Source organism: Berghia stephanieae, chromosome 8 (assembly GCF_034508935.2).
Source record: "Berghia stephanieae isolate SIO BIC M18660-M18661 chromosome 8, UCSD_Bste_1.3, whole genome shotgun sequence".
NCBI lineage: Eukaryota > Metazoa > Mollusca > Gastropoda > Nudibranchia > Aeolidiidae > Berghia > Berghia stephanieae.
In genome coordinates, this window is record NC_088367.1 from 3,762,089 (window position 1) to 3,786,407 (window position 24,319).

At 36.7% G+C, this 24,319-nt stretch overlaps 1 protein-coding gene across 3 annotated transcripts in view; it reads left to right on the forward strand.

The window, feature by feature from the left end:
* The window catches only part of LOC144978039 (uncharacterized), a 43,086-nt gene extending 19,027 nt beyond the window's left edge, over positions 1-24,059 (forward strand). The window contains exons 1-3 of one of the 3 annotated variants that reach the window (XM_078923522.1): positions 2,389-2,438; positions 18,952-22,528; positions 23,393-24,059. In XM_078923522.1, the coding sequence (XP_078779648.1) occupies positions 19,077-22,528; positions 23,393-24,032 (4,092 nt within the window). In that variant the 5' untranslated portion in view covers positions 2,389-2,438; positions 18,952-19,076 and the 3' untranslated portion in view covers positions 24,033-24,059. Of the gene's footprint in view, positions 1-2,388; positions 2,716-18,951; positions 22,529-23,392 lie in introns of those variants that run through there. The other 2 variants (XM_078923520.1, XM_078923521.1) reach the window with 2 other exon arrangements.
* The last annotated feature ends 260 nt before the right edge of the window (positions 24,060-24,319 follow it).

Genomic DNA, 24,319 nt, shown 5'->3' on the forward strand with positions numbered 1-24,319 from the left:
TGCCTTGCTTTTATTTTTACTACGAGGGCTTCACTGCCTGTGAAATCAAATATCAGACAGAGCCGTTTATAAGGGACGATCTTTGTGCTTCACCGAATTCGTTCATTTAACAGATGTTCTGATTTGACCAATTAGTTAGGGAGAAAAGTCTTGACACCAAACCCGTTATTTATTTTATATTATAAAATAAAAAACAACCCCCCCCCCCCCCCCCACAAAAAAAAAACAAAAAAAAAAAAAAAAAACGAACAGCAAAAACAAAAACAAAAACAAAAACAAAAAAAAAAAAAAAAAAAAAAAAAAACAAAAAAAAAAAAAACAATAAAAAAACATATAAAAAAAAACAATAAAAAAAAAACAAAAACAAAAACAAAAATAAAAATAAACAAAAAAACAAAAAATAAAATCGGGAACAGCGTGGCTCAGCGGTACGGTCTTTCCTTCCTACGCGAAAGATACAGCGTTCGAATACGCGCTACTTTGTGTGGCCTTGAGCAAGTCACCTCGTGCTAACTCCTAACTCCGTTTGCGGCACTTTACTGCGACTGACGCCTGGGTTATTCCAGTCTCCCCCATAGTTTGTGGTCTCCCCCCTACCTTGGAATAGATCCTAGAAACAAATTTCCCCTATGGGATTAATAAAGGAATTTATTTATTTATTTATTTATTTATTTATTTATTTATTTATTTATTATTTTACTCTTTTGGCTCCGAATTCCTTGGGGAGTGTGTAAGTAACCGGTGGCTGGGAGTACTAATATTGAATAGATTACATACAGGTGACATAACTAATTCAGTAGCAGCGGCTATGTGGCCTAGTCGTATGACACTCGCTTTCGGATCGGAAGGTCCTGCGTTCGAGCCTCGCGCTCGGCGCATAGTTGAGTCCTTGGAAAAGGCTCTTTACTCACATTCTCAAAAATGAGTACCTGGCCGTTAACAGCGTTGTCTTTGTCCGAAAAATTGTAATATCGCCTAACAGGCGTCATGTCATGTCCCGTCCTACATGTTAAATGTTGCCGTTGACCAGGGACCCCTTGTAAAGCGCTTTGAGCACATTTAATAGATATTGCGCTATATAAAGCTCAATTTAAAAAAAAATCAATTAAATGTATCGGCAGAATCTTGGGATTACGGGACATCAAAGGGCGAGGATGGATAATCTTTATTGACTACTATTATATATTCTAGAAAACAAGATCCCATCACTCTGACACCAGAAGTTGAATTACACAAGGCATGTATCCAGTTCTCCAGAAGAATGGTTTTACACTTTCAATGAAATGGGAACCAGTTTTTTTTTAAATATCACACTTTTCTTTCCAGGCATTGTTCATCAACTAAACTGGAAAGATTGCGAAGATGTTATCTGATTTGCCAACCAGTCCAAATGATCAAAAAAAACAAACAAAAAACAACAAAACAAAACAAAAACAAACTTGAGCTTCAGCTTTTATATAGCGCAATATCCACTCAACGTGCTCAAAGCGCTTTGCAAGGAGTCTCTGACCAACGGCAACACGTAACGTGTGGAACGAGACATGACGCCTGTTAGAGGATAAAACAATAAGAGGTCGGAAAATATTTTCTTCACAACAAATCAATCTGGGCGGTTATGTGGTCTAGTGGTATGACACTCGCTTTCGGGTCGGAGGGTCTTGGGTTCGAGCCACGCTCGCTGCATAGTTAGGTCCTTGAAAAAGACTCTTTACTCAAATTCTCTCGCCGTACTCAGGTGTAAAATGAGTATCCAGCCTGATCGTTAACAGCCATGTCTATGTCGGGGGAAAAAATAAAAAATTATAATATCGCCTAACACGTCTCGTTATACGTGATACGTGTTGCTTTTGGTCAAAGACCCTTTGTAAAACGCTTTGAGCACGTTTAGTGGATAGTGATGCTCTATAGATAGAACGAAGATGACGTCACTCAAGCCTTTGTTATTGTATTTTGCCATCCGGGTTTGTGAGTGATTCTCACTAAACTGTATTATCTAGACTATAAAAGTTCATGGTCACATATTTTTGTATGTTGGCCCGTTGTACTTCCGGATGGCAATGTTTTGAGCTTCTTAGCCAAGCGCATACTATCTATATAAAAGGCCAAGTATAATCCTGCCTGATGAACGGTTGTCCCTATTATGCGGTGTTCCACTTATATCTGTTTTACAGCCACTTGTATCTCCAACTACGTCGTTTGTGTCTGTTTGTGTTTGTGTGTGTGTGTGTGTGTGTGTGATATTTTGTGGGAATTGAGGGGGTGGTAGGGTGTATATTGTAAAAGGGGAAAGGGGGGGGGGGGGGGGGGGGGGAACTCGACTGTCACAAGCAGGCGGCAGCCACAGGCCACAGGTAAACTGCTTCACCTGCCTGCCCTCGCACTTGTTCCAAGGTACGTACGATATCATCAAACTATCAACGTCAGGTACAAAATCACAGGTATGTAGACAAGTGTGTTCACTCGATTGAACAAGTCGAATGCGAACGGCATCGTCGGTACCTTCAGGAAGGGTCTGTCTGCCATTCTCCCTGTGTCTGCTGTATTCTTATTAGATACCTATGTCTGGCTGATTGGGTCGTCTGTGTTAGATTTTATAAAGTGAAGATCGATAGAGATAATAAATGGAATTTGTGATAAGATAGATCAAAGGTATTTGTGTGTGTGACTGTGCAACAGAGGATTATAACTAACGTTAAGATTTTTTTAATATAACTGGTAAGTTAGTATTTATTTTTCTTCTGTCATACTCATATGGTAATAATAATAATAATAATAATAATAATAATAATAATAATAATAATAATAATAATAATAATAATAATAATAATAATAATAATGATGATGATGATGATGATGATGATAATAATAATAGTAATAGTAATAATAATAATAATAATAATATAATAATAATAATAATAAAAATAATAATAATAATAATAATAACAAAAATTGTAATAATAATAATAATAATAATAATAATAATAATAATAATAATAATAATAATAATAATAATAATAATAATAATAATAATAATAATATAATGCAAATTAAGATAAATAATTATTTTCTTCTAACTTCCTTCCTCCACCTCACTCTGTGCGCAGACATCGTTAACTTATAGATCGAATGCGGTTGAGGTCACTCGGATCTTTGTTATTGTTTTTTTGCCATCCGCGTTTATGAGTAATTCTCACTAAACCGTTTTAACCAGACCATAAACGTTCAAGGTTACACAGAGATTTGTTTGTTGGTTCAATATACTCCCGGATGGCAATGTTGTGAGCTTCTTAGCCAAGCGCATACTACCTATAGATAGTATGCAGATGACGTCACTCAGGCCTTTGTTATTGTTTTTGCCATCCGCATTTGTGAGTTGTTCTCAATAAACTGTATTAACCAGACTATAAAAGTTCATGGTTACACAGAGTTTGTGTGTTGGTCCGTTATACTTCCGGATGGCAATGTTGTGAACTCCTTGGCCAAGCGCATACTATCTATACCTATTATTACTAAATTCCAGATAGACGACAGAGATAATTTGTAGGTCTTCTCTGTAGAAAAATCTTGGAAAGTAAACACAAAAAGCGAATGATACCATTCATTAATAACTACCATCAATACAGAGATAGTAGTAGTCCCAAATAAGTGGGCCTGAAATGGTTTATTTTTCTCTGTCGCTGATCAAGGGAATGAATTAGACATCAAACACATTCACTCAATATCTATATTTACCTATGAAAAAAAAAAAACAAACAAACAAACAAAAAGCTAGAAAAAAAAACTAAAAATACTTGAGCTTTTATATAGCGCAATATCCACTAAATGTGCTCAAAGCGCTTTACAAGGGGTCCCTGGTCAACATCAGCATTTAACATGTAGGACGGGACATGACGCCTGTTAGGCGATATTATATTTTTTTTTTTTCGTACGGAGACATCGCTGTTAACGGCCAGATACTCATTTTACACCTGAGTACGGTGAAAGAATGTGAATAAAGAGCCTATTCTGAGGACTCATTTATGCGCCGAGGACCTTCCGATCCGAAAGCAAGTGTCATACCACAATATCACATAGCCGTACATATACCTAAGGCCCGATGATAGTGAGAGGGGTCATGGTTTGGTGTGTGTGTGTGTGTGTGTGTGTGTGTGTGTACAGAACACATCAAGAGAGTCATTCTTTATAACGTTAGTATTGCGATATATGTAAATGAGGCAACTGTGTGCCTTGGATCGATGTGTGTTTTTATAATGTGGAGATGTTATGTTTAGATAATATATATATATATATATATATATATATATATATATATATATATATATATATATATATATATATATATATATATATATGCATAGTATGCACTTGTTTAAGAAACTTGCAGCATAGCCATCCGGAAATATAACGAACCAACACACAAAACTATGTGTAACCTTGAACGTTTATAGTCGGGTTCATAAAGTTTAGTGAGAATTACTCATAAACTCGAATGGCACAAAACAATAACAAAGACCCGAGTGACGTCAACTTCTTTATATTTATGTAACACACAGTCCTGACGATGGTTGAAAAAGCCTGAAACATAGATGTAGACTGACTCCAGCATCGTGGTAAATATATATATATATATATATATATATATATATATATATATATATATATATATATATTCTGCCGTACGGTGAAATAAACACGTATTTAAAATTTGCTAGAAAACTTGTCCTTCAAAAATTCGACCGATTAAAATTGCCCTCATCTTGGCAAAAATTCTCAAGCCTGGGACTTCGCATAGTCCCATTTTGTCAAGATGAGGACAATTATAATCGGTTGATATTTGAAGGACGAGTTTTCAGGCCAAAATTTAAAAGACGTGTTTCCCCATAAACATGGATGGCAAAAAAAAAACAAAAACAAAACAAAACAACAACAAAAATAAAATAAAACAATAACAAAGACATGAGTGACGTCAACTTCGTTCTATCTATAGATAGAATGACGCCAGTGTAAAATTTTTTTTAAAAGCAGAAAAAAATCACCAATCCTCATACTTACATTGCGACATTGAGCTCCCCAACAATTGGTATAAATAAACCAATCTGGCAACCTACTCTCAACTCTACACAATTCAAGCGACTTGTGCAACTCAATTTGAAGTTGTTTTCAAATCTCCAACCTCAGCTTTTTATCCAGCGATCGTTTTCATCAGCATTCACCACCTGTCAGACTTTGTGTGGACCTCCATCTAAGGTATGGACCATACTATAGATAGTATGAAGTTGACGTCACTCAGGTCATTGTTATTGTTTTTTGCCATCCGCGTTTATGAGTAATGCTCACTGAACTGTACTAACCTGACTATAAACGTTCATGGATACACACAGTTTTGTGTGTTGGTCCGTTCTATTTCTGGATGGGAATGTTGTGAGTTTCTTAGCCAAGCGCACAGCATCTATAGATCGCTGCCCATTCAAGTCATGAAGTGAGACCCGCTCCCCAGATGGTTTAGAATTCATTTTTGTAAAGCAAAGATTAAGATCTATCTTGATACTCGTTGATGCTGTGCGGTTCAAACTATTGGTGCTACGCATTTTGTTTAAAAAAAAAAAACCCAACTTATAACATCGACCAGCCGGATATAGAGTTAGTGTGCGCTTGGCTAAGAAGCTCACAACATTGCCGTCCGGAAGTATTACTGACCAACACACAAAACTATGTGTAACCTTGTGCGTTACCTATCAATAGATAGAATGAAGTTGATGTCACTCGGGTCTTTGTTAATGTTTTTGCCATCCGCGTTTATGAGTAATTCTCATTTAACTGTATTATCCAGACTATAAACGTTCATGGTTACACAGAGTTAAGTCCATTATACATCCGGATGGCAATGTTGTAAGCTTCTTAGCCAAGCGCATACAATCTATAACGTACCAACAAACAAAACTACGTTTAACCTCAAATGGGAATGATCTATATTAACTTTCCATGTGCTCAAGGTCATTGGTCACATTGCAAAATGTGCTCAAAGTGACCCACTTAGTGAAAAGTGTTCACAGCTTTTTAAATATCTAACATCACGATTGGTCGTTTGGTTCAGCTTGACACATGGGTATGTTTATAAATTTGTAAACAAAGCAGAGTGTTTACATTTGTTAAGAAATATCCAATCGTTGGACAGCAACAAATCATGTGATTGATGACCTGGTTGGACGAAAACATGAATATAGATCGCTCCCATTAAGAAACTTGAGAGCAGGCACCCGTGTAAGATAAAGATCTGAACAAGTGTGCATTGGAAGGTGCAGGAAAGAAAAACACAAGAAAAAAAAAACATCCCAAAAATCAGTCTACCTCGACTGGGGATCGAACCTCAGACCCTCCCTCCGACCACCGGTAGGTCAGACATGCTACCATTACTTATTGCAACACAGAGGTGATGGTTGTTGTGATTTTTTTCTTTCTTGCTCTCCGAGAAATTTTATGAACTGGAAAAAAATAGAAAGACAAAAACAATGTAGATCTAGACCTTTCATATTAATATAAGTTCGTAATTCAAACCGTTCCAGTGGCTGAACACGGGAGGAACTGACTCGTTTCGCATGACTGAACATTTAAAATTGCGTCACACACCATACGACACAACAACAAACACACATCACTGGCGGACACCGACAAAACACTTTTTTTTTCCCCTTCATTGTTTTTTATTTTTTTTATTTAACTCACTCAACCCTAACACCGACTATATCCGTCGCCATCGTTATGTTATAGATAGAACGAAGATGACGTCACACATGCCTCTGTTATTGTTTTTTGCCATCCGCGTTTGTGAGTTGTTCTCACTAAACTGTATTAACCAGACTATAAAAGTTCATGGTTACACAGAATTTGTGTGTTGGTCCGTTATACTTCCGGATGGCAATGTTGTGAACTCCTTGGCCAAGCGCATTCTATCTATAGATAGCCTGAGACTGAAATCCAAAAGGACTGGCAGTTTGACGTCATTATTTGGTTTTTGCACCGCTCAGTGAGCTGTCGTTAGTAGTGCTGATAGAAACAAGTTATTTCATTGGTTGAACTATTGAATACAACTCACTATTTGTTTTCTTTTGTGGCAAAAGACTGGCATTTTGACGTCATTTTTTGGTCAGTATCAGGCCATAACTTTACCCTATATCCGTAGTTTACCCGGGTCACTTTTAACCCATGTCTATTTATTACATTTTATTGAGAGAAATTATAGACGTAGTATCAAAGCTAATGTTCTCAATTTTAACATTTTAATGGTAGTTGAATAAAACTATCTATGCAGCACATGTTCATTTTTAAGACATTTTTTTCTTCTAATTTTGAAAAGTGGCAAAAAATCTCTAGGATTGAGTGAGTTAAAAGGGTTTTACGGCGCTTGCACCATTTCTCTTCACTTTGGACAGAAAATATTTCTTTCAAATTATATCGGTCGATTAAAACTCTACCCTTAACCTATCAAAAAGTGGGGTCCCGATAGCTCAGTTGGTAGAGCGCTTGCTTCACACGCAAAGGGATAGGAGATCGATCACGAATGAAGTTGAGATTTGTTTGTTTTCTGATCACCCACCCCACCCCCACCCCCTTTCCCGCCCCTGTACACCCATCGGTGATTGGGTAGATGGGTCTGTTCGATCTGGTGGAAAGTACTTTGCAATTGACTAGCGTCCTATCAAGTGGATAGCAAGCAATTTCTATTGTCCGATATAATAATAAGTGTATTTTTCTTTTCTTTCCAAAACAAGTATAATAATATAGAATAGGTGTTTTGCCAGTTTAGCAGTTCACACTTCTCGTTAATGAATATGAATCATTCATGATACGCTATATTAGCGTATAACATTGTATCTATGTAATAAATTTCACTGGGTTTAAGTAAACAGTTACAAATGAGAAACACGATTGGCCTCAAGACCAAATCCGTGTATCACACGATTAGAATGACGTCATCAAAAATTGCTGTGTTTGTTTTATTGTGGCACGAACTGGATACTGTATAATTTTTTAAAATTTTGAATTATTGCGTAAAGGAAAAAGAAAAACGAAAACAACAACGGTGATGATGATGATGAGGGTGATGATGCGGTTATGTGTGTGGTCTAGTGGTATGACACTCGCTTTCTGATCGGAAGGTCCTGGATTCGCATAGTTGAATCCTTGGAGAAGGCTTTTAATCACATTCTATCACCATACTCAGGTGTAAAATGAGTACCTGGCCGTTAACAGCGTTGTCTCTGTCCGAATTTTTTTTTTAATATCGCCTAACAGGAGTCATGTACAATAATATAGATAAGTGCATGTCAGGGTTTGCCATTTAATCGATACACCGACGTATATACAGGTCTGACATCCGAACCCGCTTATGGGCCGAGATTAACATTGTTGTTATGGAGGCAATATTTTGCGTCATTTTTTGTTGTTGTTGAGATTTCCATCATTACAACAATGAGCCCATAAAGGAATTGGGTTATCAGACCTGCTAATAAGTGTCCGTCGCGATGATACACCAATCACCTAAACTGTTTATTTTGCAACGCTCCCCCCCCCCCCCCCCCCCCCAATAAATTTTAAAATTCAAAATTTTGCATTGCATTTTGGGGGTGCAAGAAAATTTGCTTTTGGAAAATGGCCACGTGTATATCGATCATTACACTATTTTATTATTATTATTATTATTATTATTATTATTATTATTATTATTATTATTATTATTTTTATTATTATTATTATTATTATTATTATTATTATTATTATTATATTCATTATTATTATTATTATTATCATTATTATTATTATTATTATTATTATTATTATTATTATTATTATATTATTATTATTATTATTATTATTATTATCATTATTATTATTATTATTATTATTATCATTATTATTATTATTATTATTATCATTATTATTATTATTATTATTATTATTATTATTATTATTATTATTATTATTATTATTATTATTATTATTATTATTATTATTATTATTATTTATTATTATTATTATTATTATTATTATTATTATTATTATTATGTCATCACCAGACCTGCCTCGTACTACGAAAAATTCGTAGAAATACGATTTTTTTTGGCTCCAACTACACACAGAGCTGCATATGTCTCTTTGACTCAATAAGTTTTGTTGAAAAGGAAGGTCTAGCTTCTTCGAACCTATATTCAGGACTTTGGGGCATTCATTTTTGGACCATACTGAGAGCAAATTGTTTAATTGTAAAGCTTTTTAAAGTGACTTTTTTTCCTTCCCCCCCCCCCCCTCCCCGTCGGAAACTACGAACTTTTTGAAATTTCAAGTTGGCAGACCTGGTCATCACTCATCAGATCATTTAGATTCTCTGCATGGCGTGTGCGATTTGATTATTTTCACCAGTTCACCAGTAGTCTAGAAAACCTTGTTATTTTTAAACATTTTGGCCAGAAAATTCGTCCTTCAATTATCGATCGATTTAAATGCCCCTCGGCTTGGTAAAAACTCTCAAACCTGGGACTTCGCGAGGTCTTCATTAAAGTCCCAGGTTTGAGAGTTTTTATCAGGTGAGGGTCGTTTAAGTCGATCGATATTCGAAGGACGAGTTTTCTGGCCAAATTTTTAAATATGTGTTGTTTTTTTCCCCAGAGTACGGCAGTTAGTTAACTTGTGAAAACAAACAAATCGCAAACGCAGAAAATCCAAATGATCATCTGATGAGAGTGATGAAATAATAATAATAATAGTAATAATAATAATAATAATAATAATAATGATAATAATAATAATAATAATAATAATAATAATAATAATAATAATAATAATAATAATAATAATACAATAATAATGATGATAATAATGATATAAAAAATACAATGCCGATTGATACGCACGTGAACTAACAGATATCTATTTTGAAAACCATTTTATACGTTATCACGTTATCACGTAAATCAACATTCCCTTGTCAAGGATATTTCAATCTCACGTATATTATTCTATAACGTGTGGATATAGATACTGATGTCACCAAACACGATTATGGTTAAGGCCTTTGTTTAATAGAATAACATAACGTAACATTTAGTGGACTCCTGTTTGGAGTTAACCTAAGCCTAAACTTTACAACAATACGACTTTGATATTTTAAGAAAATAAGAATTATTATTATTATATATCATCATTCTACGATTCGGGGGGGGGGGGGGGGGGATAGCTCACTTGATAGAGCACTCGGTTCACAGGCAAATGGACCGAACGGGATTGATCCCGGGTGCATACGAGATTTTTTTCTGACCCCCCCCCCCCCTACCTGTCAATCCAGCAGTGAATGGGTAGCCGAATCTGTTATTGGCGGAAAGTACTTTGGGGATAGACTAACGTGCTACAAAGGATAGTCAGCAATTGCTATTGTCCATTTCACGCAATAGAAACCGGGATAAACTCCGGCTCCGTGGGCCGAATGGCTCTGAAGGACTACAAAAAGAAAAAAAGTATTAATAAAAAAAATAAATAATTCAACGATTCACGAACGCTATGCACTGATGTGCACTTACTTGATTATTCAATCAATCCCAGAATTGCTTTCATTTATCGGACATGCTGATATAATATGCACCTGGTTAGGCGTGAAAGGCGTAAGGTAAACATTAAAGGAGGCTTGTAGGTTTTGATGACAGGTCACTGTGCACATACTTTGTCAACAACATGTTTGATTTTAAAATGATTCACCTTAACGCCATTCACACATAATATTACCTCATTCGTACTTAGTGTTTCGCTCATCATGTTTTGTTGATAAAGGGGAAACCCAAAACGTCCACAGTAGGTTATCTGTCTTCGTCTAAATTGAAGCTTACAATTCAATACTTATCTTTGTGCGGCTATGTGGTCTAGTGGTATGACACTCGCTTTCTAATCGGAGGGTCCTGGGTTCGAGCCTCGCGCTCGGCGCATAGTTGAGTCCTTGGAAAAGGCTCTTTACTCACATTCTCTCACCGTACTCAGGTGTAAAATGAGTACCTGGCCGTTAACAGCGTTGACTTTGTCCGAAAAATTGTCATATCGCCTAACATGCGTCATGTCCCGTCCTACATGTTAAATGTTGCTGTTGTCCAGGGACCCCTTGCAAAGCGCTTTGAGCACATTTAGTGGATATCACGCTATATAAAGCTCAATTAAAAAAAAAAAATTCCCTTCGAGATTCCAGCAGCAACATTTTCATTATTCTAGAGTACGACAGAAAATTGGAAACCAAAATCCATCTAGCCATTGTTGCTTTCGTGTCATCGTTTCGTGCAGACAGACATCCAACCCCTCCACTCCACTCTCATTTTTCCGTCCATTCGCGAAAGAAAAAGAGAAAAAAATAATCCGAATGAAGCCGAATGAGCAACTTCTTCCCACGTCGCGGAGGGATATTATTATTTTTACGAGATTATCATTAGCGTTCAGGTGATGGGACGAGTGCGTATCGGTGGCCTTCGAGACATTTTGATTAGCGACCCGTCACATCCGGTTATTAATAGCTTGTTAAATCTTTATCATTATCACGTGACTATGGAGAAAAGTTTGAGGCGTGGACTCGTTTCAGACTGGAATTAGGGAAAATGGAAGTGTCACCATTATAATGAATTGTGCACGCTTTCTTTTCTTATTCTTTTCTTGTTTTGTTGTTGTTGTTAATGATAATAATAATAATAATAATAATAATAATAATAATAATAATAATAATAATAATAATAATAATAATAATAATAATAATAATAATAATAATAATAATAATAATAATAATAATAATAATAATAATACTAATAATAACATTAAAGATAATAATAATAATAATAATAATAATAATAATAATAAATAATAATAATAATAATAATAATAATAATATAATAATAATAATAATAATAAATAATAATAATAATAATAATAATAATAATAATATATAATAATAATAATAATAATAATAATAATAATAATAATATAAAAATAATAATAATAATAATAATAATAATAATTAATAATAATAAATGCTGAAAACTTATATAGCGCTATAACTCCGAGACACCAGGCTCTAAGCGCTTACATTACAAATTACTTTGGCTGAAACATACTCATTCACACTTACAAGCATACATACACACACACACTCACACACACACATACACACACAGAGACACACAACACACAATATCTTGCCTCTCATGCCATCTACTAAAATCGAAACAAATATGTTTTAAGCGAACGTTTAAAAAAAGACAAAGATTCTTTTTCACGAATGCTCTGTGGTAAGGCGTTCCAAACAGAGGGTCCGAAATGAGAAATGGATCTCTAAGCTGTTGCTGTTGATAGATTGTTTATATAGTGTAATATTTATTTGGTAACAACAACAAAGGCAAACCTTATTTATTTCACTTCATTACTGGTTATCGATTATTGGAAATTTATATAGGTACCATTCAGAAAAGTGAGTGGAGCAGGCCCTTATGTTGGTAACAACAAGAGATGAAGTGAATAGAAAAGTGCCAGAAGACAATAGAGAATAAAAAAATTTCGCGGCGGTGGTGGGGTTGTCGTACCAATAAGGTCGCAGGTTCAAACCCCACAACCGCCGCGAAAATTTGTATTCTCTATTGTCTTCTGGCACTTTTCTATTCACTTCATCTCTTATGGGTACCATTGTGTGTGTAATTCGATGACTGATTCATAATATTCTCATTAACAGTTTTGGTGTTCATTCACCAGACGATTATGGTGCCACTTTTTTCCATTTAATTTATTTTCATGTTACAAATTCTTGGGCGACGTGTTTTTATTTGCAGGTCTGATAACCCAATGTTATGAACTCATTGTTGTAATGGAAATAACTCTAAAACCATTCAAAAAAAAAAAAAAAAAAAAAAAAAGAAAAAGAAAAAATTAATACAGAAGACCATTACAACAATGTTAAATCATTGACAAATAACTGCGTTTGGCTACCACTCCTAATATGTGACCGAACGTCTCAAAACGGTATTATGTCGGGATGGACCAGATGCTAAAAAGTCAAATAATAGGTAAATTGGTTAAAAATATGAAACGTTGGTATTTAGCACTCTAAAATATGATATTCCTTCTCCTCTATAAGGCATAACAAACTCAACTTAAGTGATATTTCTGGCTACAAATTCCATTTTCAGCAACTTAATCATCCCGACTTAATACCGTTTTGAGACGAGGGGTCACATATGGTCAATCAACCCCGATCTATACATTTTTTTGTTGTTTGTTTATTCAACTTTGATTACAGACAGTTCCTGTCATTTCTAGAGTGATTATTTTAAGCTGCAAGAAGCTGTAGATTGTAAAATGCAAATCTGGAATTTAGTCATGTATTTATGTCTTTATTATTTTTTATTGTTGGCTGAAGAAGGGTTTTGAGTCCGAAACGTTCCGTTTTTGGTATTTTGTTATTATTTTTTAAAGGTGTTATATTATTTTTGTTTATTACTTTTTACAGTCCACAGCTTCTAGCAGCTTAGTATTAGTTTCAAAACACATTTTAGTGTGTCGTGTGATTGCAAGGGCGCTTATTTTCCTATTTCACTTTTCAGTCGTTAAAACTTACAACACATTTTAGTGTGTCATGTGATTGCAAGGGCGCTTATTTTCCTATTTCACTTTTCAGTCGTTAAAACTTACAACAACACATTTTAGTGTGTTATGTGATTGCTTAGCGCTTATTTTCCTATTTCGCTTTTCAGTCGTTAAAACTTACAACACACATTAGATAGTGTGTTTATGATTGCATTGGCTTATTTTCCTATTTCACTTATCAATCTCAATTGAATTCATGTTTCAACGCTCGATCGATTTCATACAATCACCTTCTTATAGTAGATTATCGTCGTAAATATATAAATATAATATTTGTGGACAACACATTGTATTGAATTTGATGTTTTTCATTCACTGCTTGAAATGTTCTATGTTCTGCTTAAGACGTAGATTCTTTCAAAAGTAGCATTTAATAGGGATACATATATAATTGTCTCGTCTATAAATAACATTGAAGTCAGGGTAGCAAATTTTGCAAATTCTAAAGCCAAATATTATACTGTGATAATTTATTTAGGAGTTCTTGATAACTCGATATCATTACCGAAGATGGGGGGGGGGGGGGGGGGAGGTAAGTGGCCGAGTGGTTAAGGCGTTGTACTGAGACCCGGAAGAACCCTGGTTCGAGCCCCGCTTCAGGCATTTTCGTTTTGTTTTTCCATGGGCAAGAATCTTAACCCCTCAATTTACTCACTTGGTCACAATGGGTGATTCTTTAGTGACACCAGACATCTTGTTTGATGGACTACGGTATCTTTTTCTTCCATCATGGAATGCCCAGGGCGACGGTATCTTATGATGTCGTGGCGGAAGGGCGTAATTAAAATGTAAAAAAAAAAACCCAACAAAATTCTTGATAGCTCAGTTAGTAGAGCACTCGTATCACACGCAAAAGGACCGCGATCGATCCTGGGTGAAGTCGATACTTTTTTCCTTCCCACCCTCCCTCCCTCCTCCCACCCCCACACACTTTTTCCACCCAGCAGTGATTCGGTAGCTGGGAATTTTAGATATGGCGGAAAGTCCAATAAAGAAAAGATAGCAAGCAATTGCTTTTGTCTGTTTCACGCTATAGAAACCGGGAAAAAACTCGGGGTCCATGGGTGAAGGTGGCCCTGCCTGAAGGACTGCTATTCATTTACACGGCGGACAGAAAAATATATACACGTTGATATATATATATATATATATATATATATATATATATATATATATATATATATATATATATATATATTGAATCGTATTGGATACAAATATGGTACGAATAGTGCTCGATATGTAGCAATGGAGCGAATTATCATTTTAATGATTACCACAATGTTGGAGTCAGTCTACATCGATGTTTCAGCCCTTTTCAGCCATCGTCAGGACTCTGTGTTACACTCATTTAGCAAACTAATTTATATTTCCATTCATTCATTTTTTAAAACCATTAATTACTAATTCCTCAGCTATGCGAACGTGTATAGTTTTACTGGGCGGTGAAGCACAGATCAACACACTGTCAACAAAAGAGATTTTTATTCTGTTTGACATTCCACTCTGTCACACAAGTGCATTGATATTATGGATTATTGGTGGCAGAACAACGCATTTCCCTTCTCTTTAAATCAGTTATTAACTGTCGTAATCTGGAAAAACACGTATTAAAAAATTTTGGCCAGAAAACTCGACCTCCAAATATCGATCGATTTAAATGACCCTCATCTTGGAAAAATACTCTCAAACCTGGGACTTTATAATGAAAATTTCGCGAGGTCCCAGGTTTGAGCGTTTTTTGCAAGATGAGGGTCATTTTAATCGATCGATATTTGAAGGACGAAGGATTTCTGGCCAAATTTTTAAATACATGTTTTACTGCTATCAACTGGTTAATGTGTTTCAATTTGACACGGACAATGTGTGTATTAGCAGGTCGAATACAAACAAACGATTCCATTGATATTTGATTGTCAACAGCCGAACGGCACGCAGAAGGGGCATTGCTCGCTTTTCCAATCAATATTTGTCTGTTACTGTTACCCTGAATTATACGCATATTTTAGTTTACAATAAAATCAGGGATTGTCGTGTATAGAAAAATGAGATTGACGTCACTCAGCTCTTTTGCTATTGTTTTTATCCATTTTTATGAGGAGTTTTCACTAAATTCTATCAACCAGAATATAATAGATAGTATGCGCTTGGCTAAGAAACTCACAACATTACAAACCAAAAGTATAACGGACCAACACACAAAACTATGTGTAACTTTGAACGTTTATAGTCAGGTCAACACAGTTTAGTGAGAATTATTCAAAGACGTGGATGGTAAAAATCAATAAAAAAGACCCGATTGACGTCAACTTCATTCTATCTATAGAAAAATGAGATTGACGTCACTCAGCTCTTTGTTATTGTTTTTAGCCAGCCATTTTCTTGAGGAGTTTTCACTAAATTCTATCAACCAGACTATAAATAAATTTGTAAGGTTACACACCATAGTTTTGTGTGTTGGTACGTTATGTCTTGGTGGCGGATGGTGGGAGTATATTTTAGCTAAACGCACAGCATCAACAGCTTATTGGCACAGAGAGGAATATTGCTCGATTTGCCAATAGATAGAATGCGCTTGGCCAAGGAGTTCACAACATTGCCATCCGGAAGTATAACGGACCAACACACAAACTCTGTGTAACCATGAACTTTTATAGTCTGGATAATACAGTTTAGTGAGAACAACTCACAAACGCGGATGGCAAAAACAATAACAAAGGCCTGAGTGACGTCATCTGCATACTATCTATAGATATTTGTCTTTTGTCCCCGATTATAACGCATATGTTGGTTTATAGTGAAATTTGGGATTGTCGTCTATTAATCATAATTTTTTGAGTCACCTGGTCCTCCAGGTTGGGGGTTGTCGAAGGGTTAACACCCCTTTCCGTAAAACTCAATCCGTTACAGAAACGCAGATGGACAAATCAAATCTTTTTTTTAGCTTGGGCGACCGAAGACTTTCTGCAATGACAGAATTTATATAGATAGTATGCGCTTGGCTAAGAAGCTCATAACATTGCCATCCGGAAGTATAACGGACAAACACACAAAACTCTGTGTATCCATGAAGTTTTATAGATAGAATGCGCTTGGCCAAGGAGTTCACAACATTGCCATCCGGAAGTATAACAGACCAACACACAAACTCTGTGTAACCATGAACTTTTATAGTCTGGTTAATACAGTTTAGTGAGAACAACTCACAAACGCGGATGGCAAAAACAATAACAAAGGCCTGAGTGACGTCATCTGCATACTATCTATCGGCTGGTTAAAACAGTTTAGTGAGAATTACTAATAAACGCAGATAGAAAAAAACAATAACAAAGGCCCGAGTGACGTCAACTTCGAACTATCTATATTTGAATATAGTCATCGTTCCTATAGATAGTTCGAAGATGACGTCACTCAGGTCTTTGTTATTGTTTTTTGCCATCCGCGTTTATGAGTTATGCTCACTGAACTGTATTAACCTGACTATAAACGTTCATGGATACACACAGTTTTGTGTGTGGGTCCGTTATACTTCCGGATGGCAATGTTGTGAGCTTCTGAGCCAAGCGCATACTATCTATTGATCCCAGTGACAAATCCGTTGTTGCATCATGGTGCCGAAGTGGAATTAAAAACAAGAAATTCTGCCAGCAAAACAAAATCATGACGAATAACTAGGAGAATAAATTGCGCACTTTGATGTGCAACAGTGAATATTGTTGGTGTGTTCAACACAATGGGAAAATCCAATCGGCGTGTAAAGACTTTTCAGCCGTACCTAGTAATTATACTATTGAAGTATGAAGGAATTAAAGACGTTGGAAGAAAGAAAAGTAAAACCCAAGAAAAAAATAGTTTAATTAAAGCGTACACATGCTGCACCACATCCATGCACACACACACATACACAAGCACAAGCACACACACACACACACCCATAAACACACACGCACACACACACACACACACACACGCACACATAAACACGATAAAACTTTTTATTAAAAACAGTTTGTAAACAACACAGGGACCCCCCCCCCCCCTTCCCCCACCCACATCTTACGATCCATGACAAACCACTTTCATTTTTTTTAGACAGAAACCGTTGACTTCATAAACTTGGAGATCAAGGCGAGAGTCAACCTGTAAAAAATCTCGAACCTGAGAGTTCCATGGGGGCTGAGGCATTTTGACAAGTTAAAGCTGATTTCAATCTGTCGATATTTGATGTAAAAATTATTTTTCTTGCCAAATTTGTTGTTTTCTGGAAAAAAAACAAAACAACAACGCTTTTTTGTTAGAAAGTATGGGTGCAATCGTATTGCACACCCAAATCTCTTTATTGCCCAACTTATATGAATTGTGCGTTGTATTTTTTAAGGTGACGATTTGTGCGATAGATTCTTTCATCATCATCATTGCCTTTTTCACCCTGGGTCAGGGTATAGGCCACAGACAAACAGTTTCCATCCTTCTCTATCCTGAGCTATCTTTTTAATCTCATTCCATGTCTTACCACTTCTCTGTATATCAGCTTCTTTAATTCCAGAAACTCTTCGGTCGCCCAAGCTAAAAAAAGGATTTGGTTTGTCTGTCTGTGTTTCTGTAACGGTTTGAGTTTAACGGATTCTTTAAGGTCATGAATTGTGCATTGGGTTCTTTAAGGTCACAGACTGGAACAAATAAATAACAAATTGTTGCTGCTTGAAGCTCGAAGAAACAAATTGTAACAATAGTCATAGAAGCCCCAATTTAATCAAGGACTACAGATGATATGGACGTTTCGGGTTTTCAACAAAACACGATGAATGGAACACTGAAGACGAATGAGAGATGAGATTATTTATTTTATTTTTAAGGGTTTTACGGCGCTTGCAACACATTAAGGTCATATCAGCGCCTGTAAAAAGGAAGAAATCGGATAGTAAAAAGTTCTAGAATTATTATTAAAGCACAAAAGAAAAGGTAAGACAAAGGGGAATTGAATCAAATAGGGAACAGATGTAGATTCCAATAACACACTATCAAAGTACTTAGTTTGAGATCACTTAAAGTTCTCATCCAGACACAAGCACAGGTTCCCGCTAAGAGGAATACACTCATATGTTTACAAATCATATGTTTTTATGACGGCCTCGCTAAGACGAATTATTCGCTCAAACCCGCATCATTCAGATATCTATTCTTTTGGAAATTAAATCTAGTAAAGTGTTTTTGTTGTTGCCTAATTGGAGTTTGATGTCTATAATTCCTGCCCATTTTTTAAAGTCATATTTTTTACTATTTTGTTCTTTTCAGATTGATTTCAATGAGCCAGAATGGAGCAGCACACATTAAATAAATGTAAATTGGAACTCTTCGGACCTATTACGACTCCTTAGTACTTGAAGAACGCAATTCGTTGTAGATCATCACAAAAAGACATGCTCAGGTCGCCACACAACACTCAACAGGAGATTATTTCAATAAAAAATAGTTCCCTCAAACCGAACGAAATGAATTCCGCCGCGAAGATTTCCAACAACAACAAGAAACGAGAAAAGAAGGAAAAGAAAAAGAAAAACAAGAAGAAAAGGTCGTCCTTGGCATTTTGGTTTTGCATGGGAAGCAAGACGGACAAAGTGGACAAAGACAAAGAACGCCAACCTTTTCCTGCACAGAAAGATAAAAAGAAAGGAAAAAATGAAAAACAATCGAAAGAAAACAAGAAATCCAAGTCGGACAACAACGACAAGAAAAAATCTGCCGAATATACGAAAAATACAAATTTTGAAGACAAAAGAAGACGCAGATTTTCTGCCCCTCCGACGGATTGGGTCAATATGATGGCCACGTTGGAGAAACAAAATGAGGGAATTACTTCCGAGTCAAATCCAACACCGAATCCAAATTCTGTCTCAGATTCGAACAATGCGGACTCCCCCAACCGTTCTAAATCACCAGGTGGCGTGAGATACCGTTTTGACGGCACTCTGGAAAAGCCTTACGTATATCCCGGTGGTTTGACGTTCCTCAGCATGAGGAAACCGAAAACAAAGGACAGGGGAAAGAAATGGACGAAAAGAAGCTCCAAGAAGAAAGGCAGCAACGAGAATGTCGTCGAAGCTGAAATTCATCACACGGACGATGAAGATGGAATTTGTTATTACGACAGTGATGAATACTACGACGAAGCTGATATTCGGAGACAATTCTACCTCAAATACGATTCCCATATGAAGAAGAAACCCAGCAAAAAGGATAGAAGATATAGCATGCCAGCAGAGTTGCAAAAACAAGTTGAAATGGAGACGGATGTTCTTGGGGCGATGTATGGACGTGGGGCGTCCAGGTGGATCGATGAACAAGGGACGCAAGGAGGGAATCCGAATGTGGGGCAGAAGTCTCTCAATGACAGGCATAATCCTGGCGGCGAAGAACTATATGATGAGCCTTATGAAGGAAGTGACAACGAAGTCAACACCAGTCACCTTATGGCTCACAGTAGACCTAGTAGTTATTATAACAGCCCTCCTGCTTTACAGAACAGTGACTGTGTGTACATGTGGCACAGTTGTGAGGATATACCAAAATGCCAAGTGGAATATCACTCAGAGGAAGAGATAAAGAGCAGTAGAGAAAATCTTCCTCATGGCGATAGAGAGAATACATCTGTTGATAACGCGTCTCACAATGACACGAAAAACAGTGGAAACAACGTTGATGGAAGTAGCAGTACTCTATTGATTAGAGACACGAGTTTCAATGTAAAAAGTGGAATTGCTGATTCCAAGTTCAATAATGAAAGCAGGAATGAAACAAAGATAAATTCGCCAAAGCAACAGGAAATTTTGAAAGATCACGCAACATCTGCGGCTTCTGGAAATACTCAACATACCCACTTTATCGGCCATTTTCGAAATTTACACCAGCAGTCATTTAACAGCACTAGCTTTGATTTATCAGACGAGGTTTTTAGCAATAGCTTTGATAATAATAATGTAAAAACGTCCCAAGATCAATCGCTAGTAAACAAAAACGTGGTAAAACATTTTGTGAAGAACACAACAAAACCATTGGACAACCCGTTCAGACGGAATGTTGGGAGATCTTCATGCATGCCTGGAAACAAACGCTTTTTCTTGCCACCACCTCCAACGTACACACCCCCGAGGGAAGAATTCGAAATCGCCCTTGGCAATATGGCTAAAAACGAGAAAGACGAAATCGAAGATGATGATGAGATAAAGAGTGACCGGGACAGACATAGTAGAGGCTCTCAGACTGACCTTACAGCGGGAATCGACGAGGAAGAATCGTTAGACATGCTTGAAAGAGAGCAACGATTAACCGAGTCCAATCCTCGGGACAAAAACCAACACACCGAAGAGAAAAGACTAGGTAAGATCACTGAAGATGAAAATATTGGAGGGAATTCTCAAAATTCTAAAAGCTGTTCCGAAGTTAAAGCCGAAACAGCTCTTGGTCTGAAAAAAGATGACAATTTAGAATTGAAAAGCAATCTTTCAAATCCTCCTAGCCTCAGAGATGACGCTGGTAAGTTGTCAGCATCCGATGAGAAAACAGCCAATACGTCTTCACCCGATACCGACGAGGATGACATACTTTATATAAATTGTCCGAAACTGCGGAAGCCGCCAACAACTCTCTCGTCAACAGTCGCATCATCGTCCACGTCAAACAGTTCGTCATCTCGGAGTTCATCTCGTCGCCACACTGCCGTTACCTCAACTCCCAAAGCCAAACGGAAATCAGATCTGTCGCTACCTGACAATGCCGCATCTCCTTCATCAACCGTCGTTAAAAGAACTCCCAAAAGACCCGTCCCCACCCCGAGACAGAGGTTTAGCAGTTGCTTAGAATACTCCACAATCGCTGTACCACCACCATCATCATCGTCATCATCCCCATCATCTCCTCAGCCTTTACCTCTAGCACAAAAACAACAACAACAACAACAACAACAACAACCGCAACAACAACAACAACAGCAACAACAACAACAACAACAACAACAACAACAACAACAACAACAACAGCAACATCAGCATCAAAAACAACAGATGTTACACTCCAATGTAGCTGTTCCTCAAAAACGTTATTCTTTACCACCGTCTTCAAACTCAAACCCCTCAACCAGACCCGTCGCCAAGAAAAGACTCAGTCAAATGCTGAGCAGCGACTCCAGCTACACTCATGCTGACATTGAAGAAGGATTAAAATCTGCCAACGATGAATACTACTATCCGTCCACTTCCGGTAGCACTGCCAAAACATCCACGGCCGCCAGGAAAGAGCTATTTTCGAGAAACGGAAACACAATTTCAGGAGCTGTTCAACAAAGATCTTCTATTTCGTATTCCAGCTCCATCCATAAACCTCTCAGTATTCGAGAAGATCTTGATGAAAAAGACAGCAAACAACGGACTTCAAGCACGAGTAGCAACAATAGTGAGAAGGACAGCTATCGTAATAAAAATGTTCTTGTAGATACAATGAGGAACACGAATTCTATAGGTAGCGACACTAGCAGACATAATAATTTACCACCTCTGCAAAAGTTCGACCTCGCACGATCTCCAACAGCTGCAAGGCACCATTTCAGCAGTGTACTTAGCTCCTCCGTGGAATGCTTAGCTTCTTCTTTGGCAAAGTCCTACTATTATTCTGGACTTTCCTCGTCCCTGGCCGACATCCCGTCGCAGCTGAAGCATACATCTTATCCTGGTGGACGAAGGCTGAGCGTATTTCCGTATGACGACGACGACGATGATGAGAATGCCGATGATGAAATGAGTGTTTACAACGAGGAAAGTCCTTTACCTAAAACACCCTCTTTGGAAAATCTGCTCAGAAATAGAAGCATCATGGATAGGTAAGTATAGAATTAAGTTTAAGCTAAGAACTAATTAAGGGGGAAAGGGGTTGGGGGGGGGGGGGCGTTATTTTCCTCTTTTTATTTTATTTATTTGTTTGTTTAGTTTTAGTTTTCCATTTTAGTGGATTTTCACCGGCACATTTTGTGAGCCGAAATTTAAAAGAGGGTTGGTGAGGTGCGATTAAACTTTGAGGAGGGGTGCTCAAAAAGTCTGAAAAAAATTATACGGGTGTGTGTGTGTGTGTGTGTGTGTGTGTGTGTGTGTATTTGATACAGTAGAGTGAGTGCTCTGTTGTTACCACAATCGATATAACATTCCCATCACAAATTACACTCTATGACTATGATATGAGACTGTGAGTTGGTTATGGCTTTTGTATTTTGTATCGTAGCGAGAAATTTTTAGCATCTCGATGAATTGCATAGGCATTCTTTAACAATCATTTGACATCTATGCATGAGCTGTATGGATATGTCCCTTATCCCTCATCGCCACGTTTGCAAATAAGTAATTTAATAATGATAATAATAATAATAATAATAATAATAATAATAATAATAATAATAATAATAATAATAATAATAATAATAATAATAATAATAATAATAATAATAAAAACAACAACAACAACAATCATAATACTATAATAATAATAATAATAATATAATAATAATAATAATAATAATAATAATAATAATAATAATAATAATAATAATAATAATAATAACAATAATAATAACAATTTATTAATATAGCGCTTTGATATTCTCTGGTAGAGTGCCCAGCAGCAGCGCTTTGTAAAAATAAGAAAAAACAAAATGAATGAAACTCAATTGTCTATCTATTGTTTTTCTTTGCAGAGCCCAGGCAGTTTGTAGAAAAAGACGTCAGCGCATGCGAGACAGAAAATGTCGAAGTCAAATTCTGTCGTCGACAGAAGTGGAAAACTATATTCACAACGAAAACACCATCAGACGGCGCCATTCTCGTCACAGCTCTAAAAAGAAAGACGCTAACACAAGCAAGAAAACTGCCCCTTCCACATCTTCTGCAATCAACAGCGCCACCACATCCACCACGAATCCTCCCAGAAATGCATTTTCTTTCGATCACGAAATCACGACATCATCTATACCAGCGCAATCCAGACGTTTTTTATACCGACAGAACAGACTCTTAAATCATACTGACTCCGGCATGGACAGCGATGGAGCGTCGCCTTTTAACAGTCGTGATTTCCAGGTACCCAGCAGGGAGAGCAGCGTCTCCCCGAAGCAGCACGGCGTTTCGCCACTGCATAGAGCGAATGAAGAGAATCTCAGAGGCGGTACGCGCATTATGGGGACTGTGGGCAATAATAGAGAATCTTGGGATGGTAGAACGTACGATAGGTGTAGATTGAAGAAAACGAGGTCGAAAGAATTTCTAGCACATTCCAGTAATAGTCAACATATTGATGAGAAGGTTTCCGTCTCCAATGGATTTGAAACTCTAGTGTGATAAATAAGATTAATTCAACATTTAAAATAGTAAAAATCATTGCCTTAGCGTACACGCAAATTAACTCACTCAATCCTAGACATTTTCTACTTCTCAAAATTGGAAAAAAAAATGATTTTAATTGAGCTTGTACATAGATAGTTTTATTCAACTATCATCGACATGCAAAAACTAAAAAACATTAGCTTTGATACTACGCCTATAATTTGTCTCAGAAAAATGTAATAAATAGGCATGGGGTAAAAGTAACCCGGGTAAACTACGGATACAGTCGGTGTTAGGGTTGA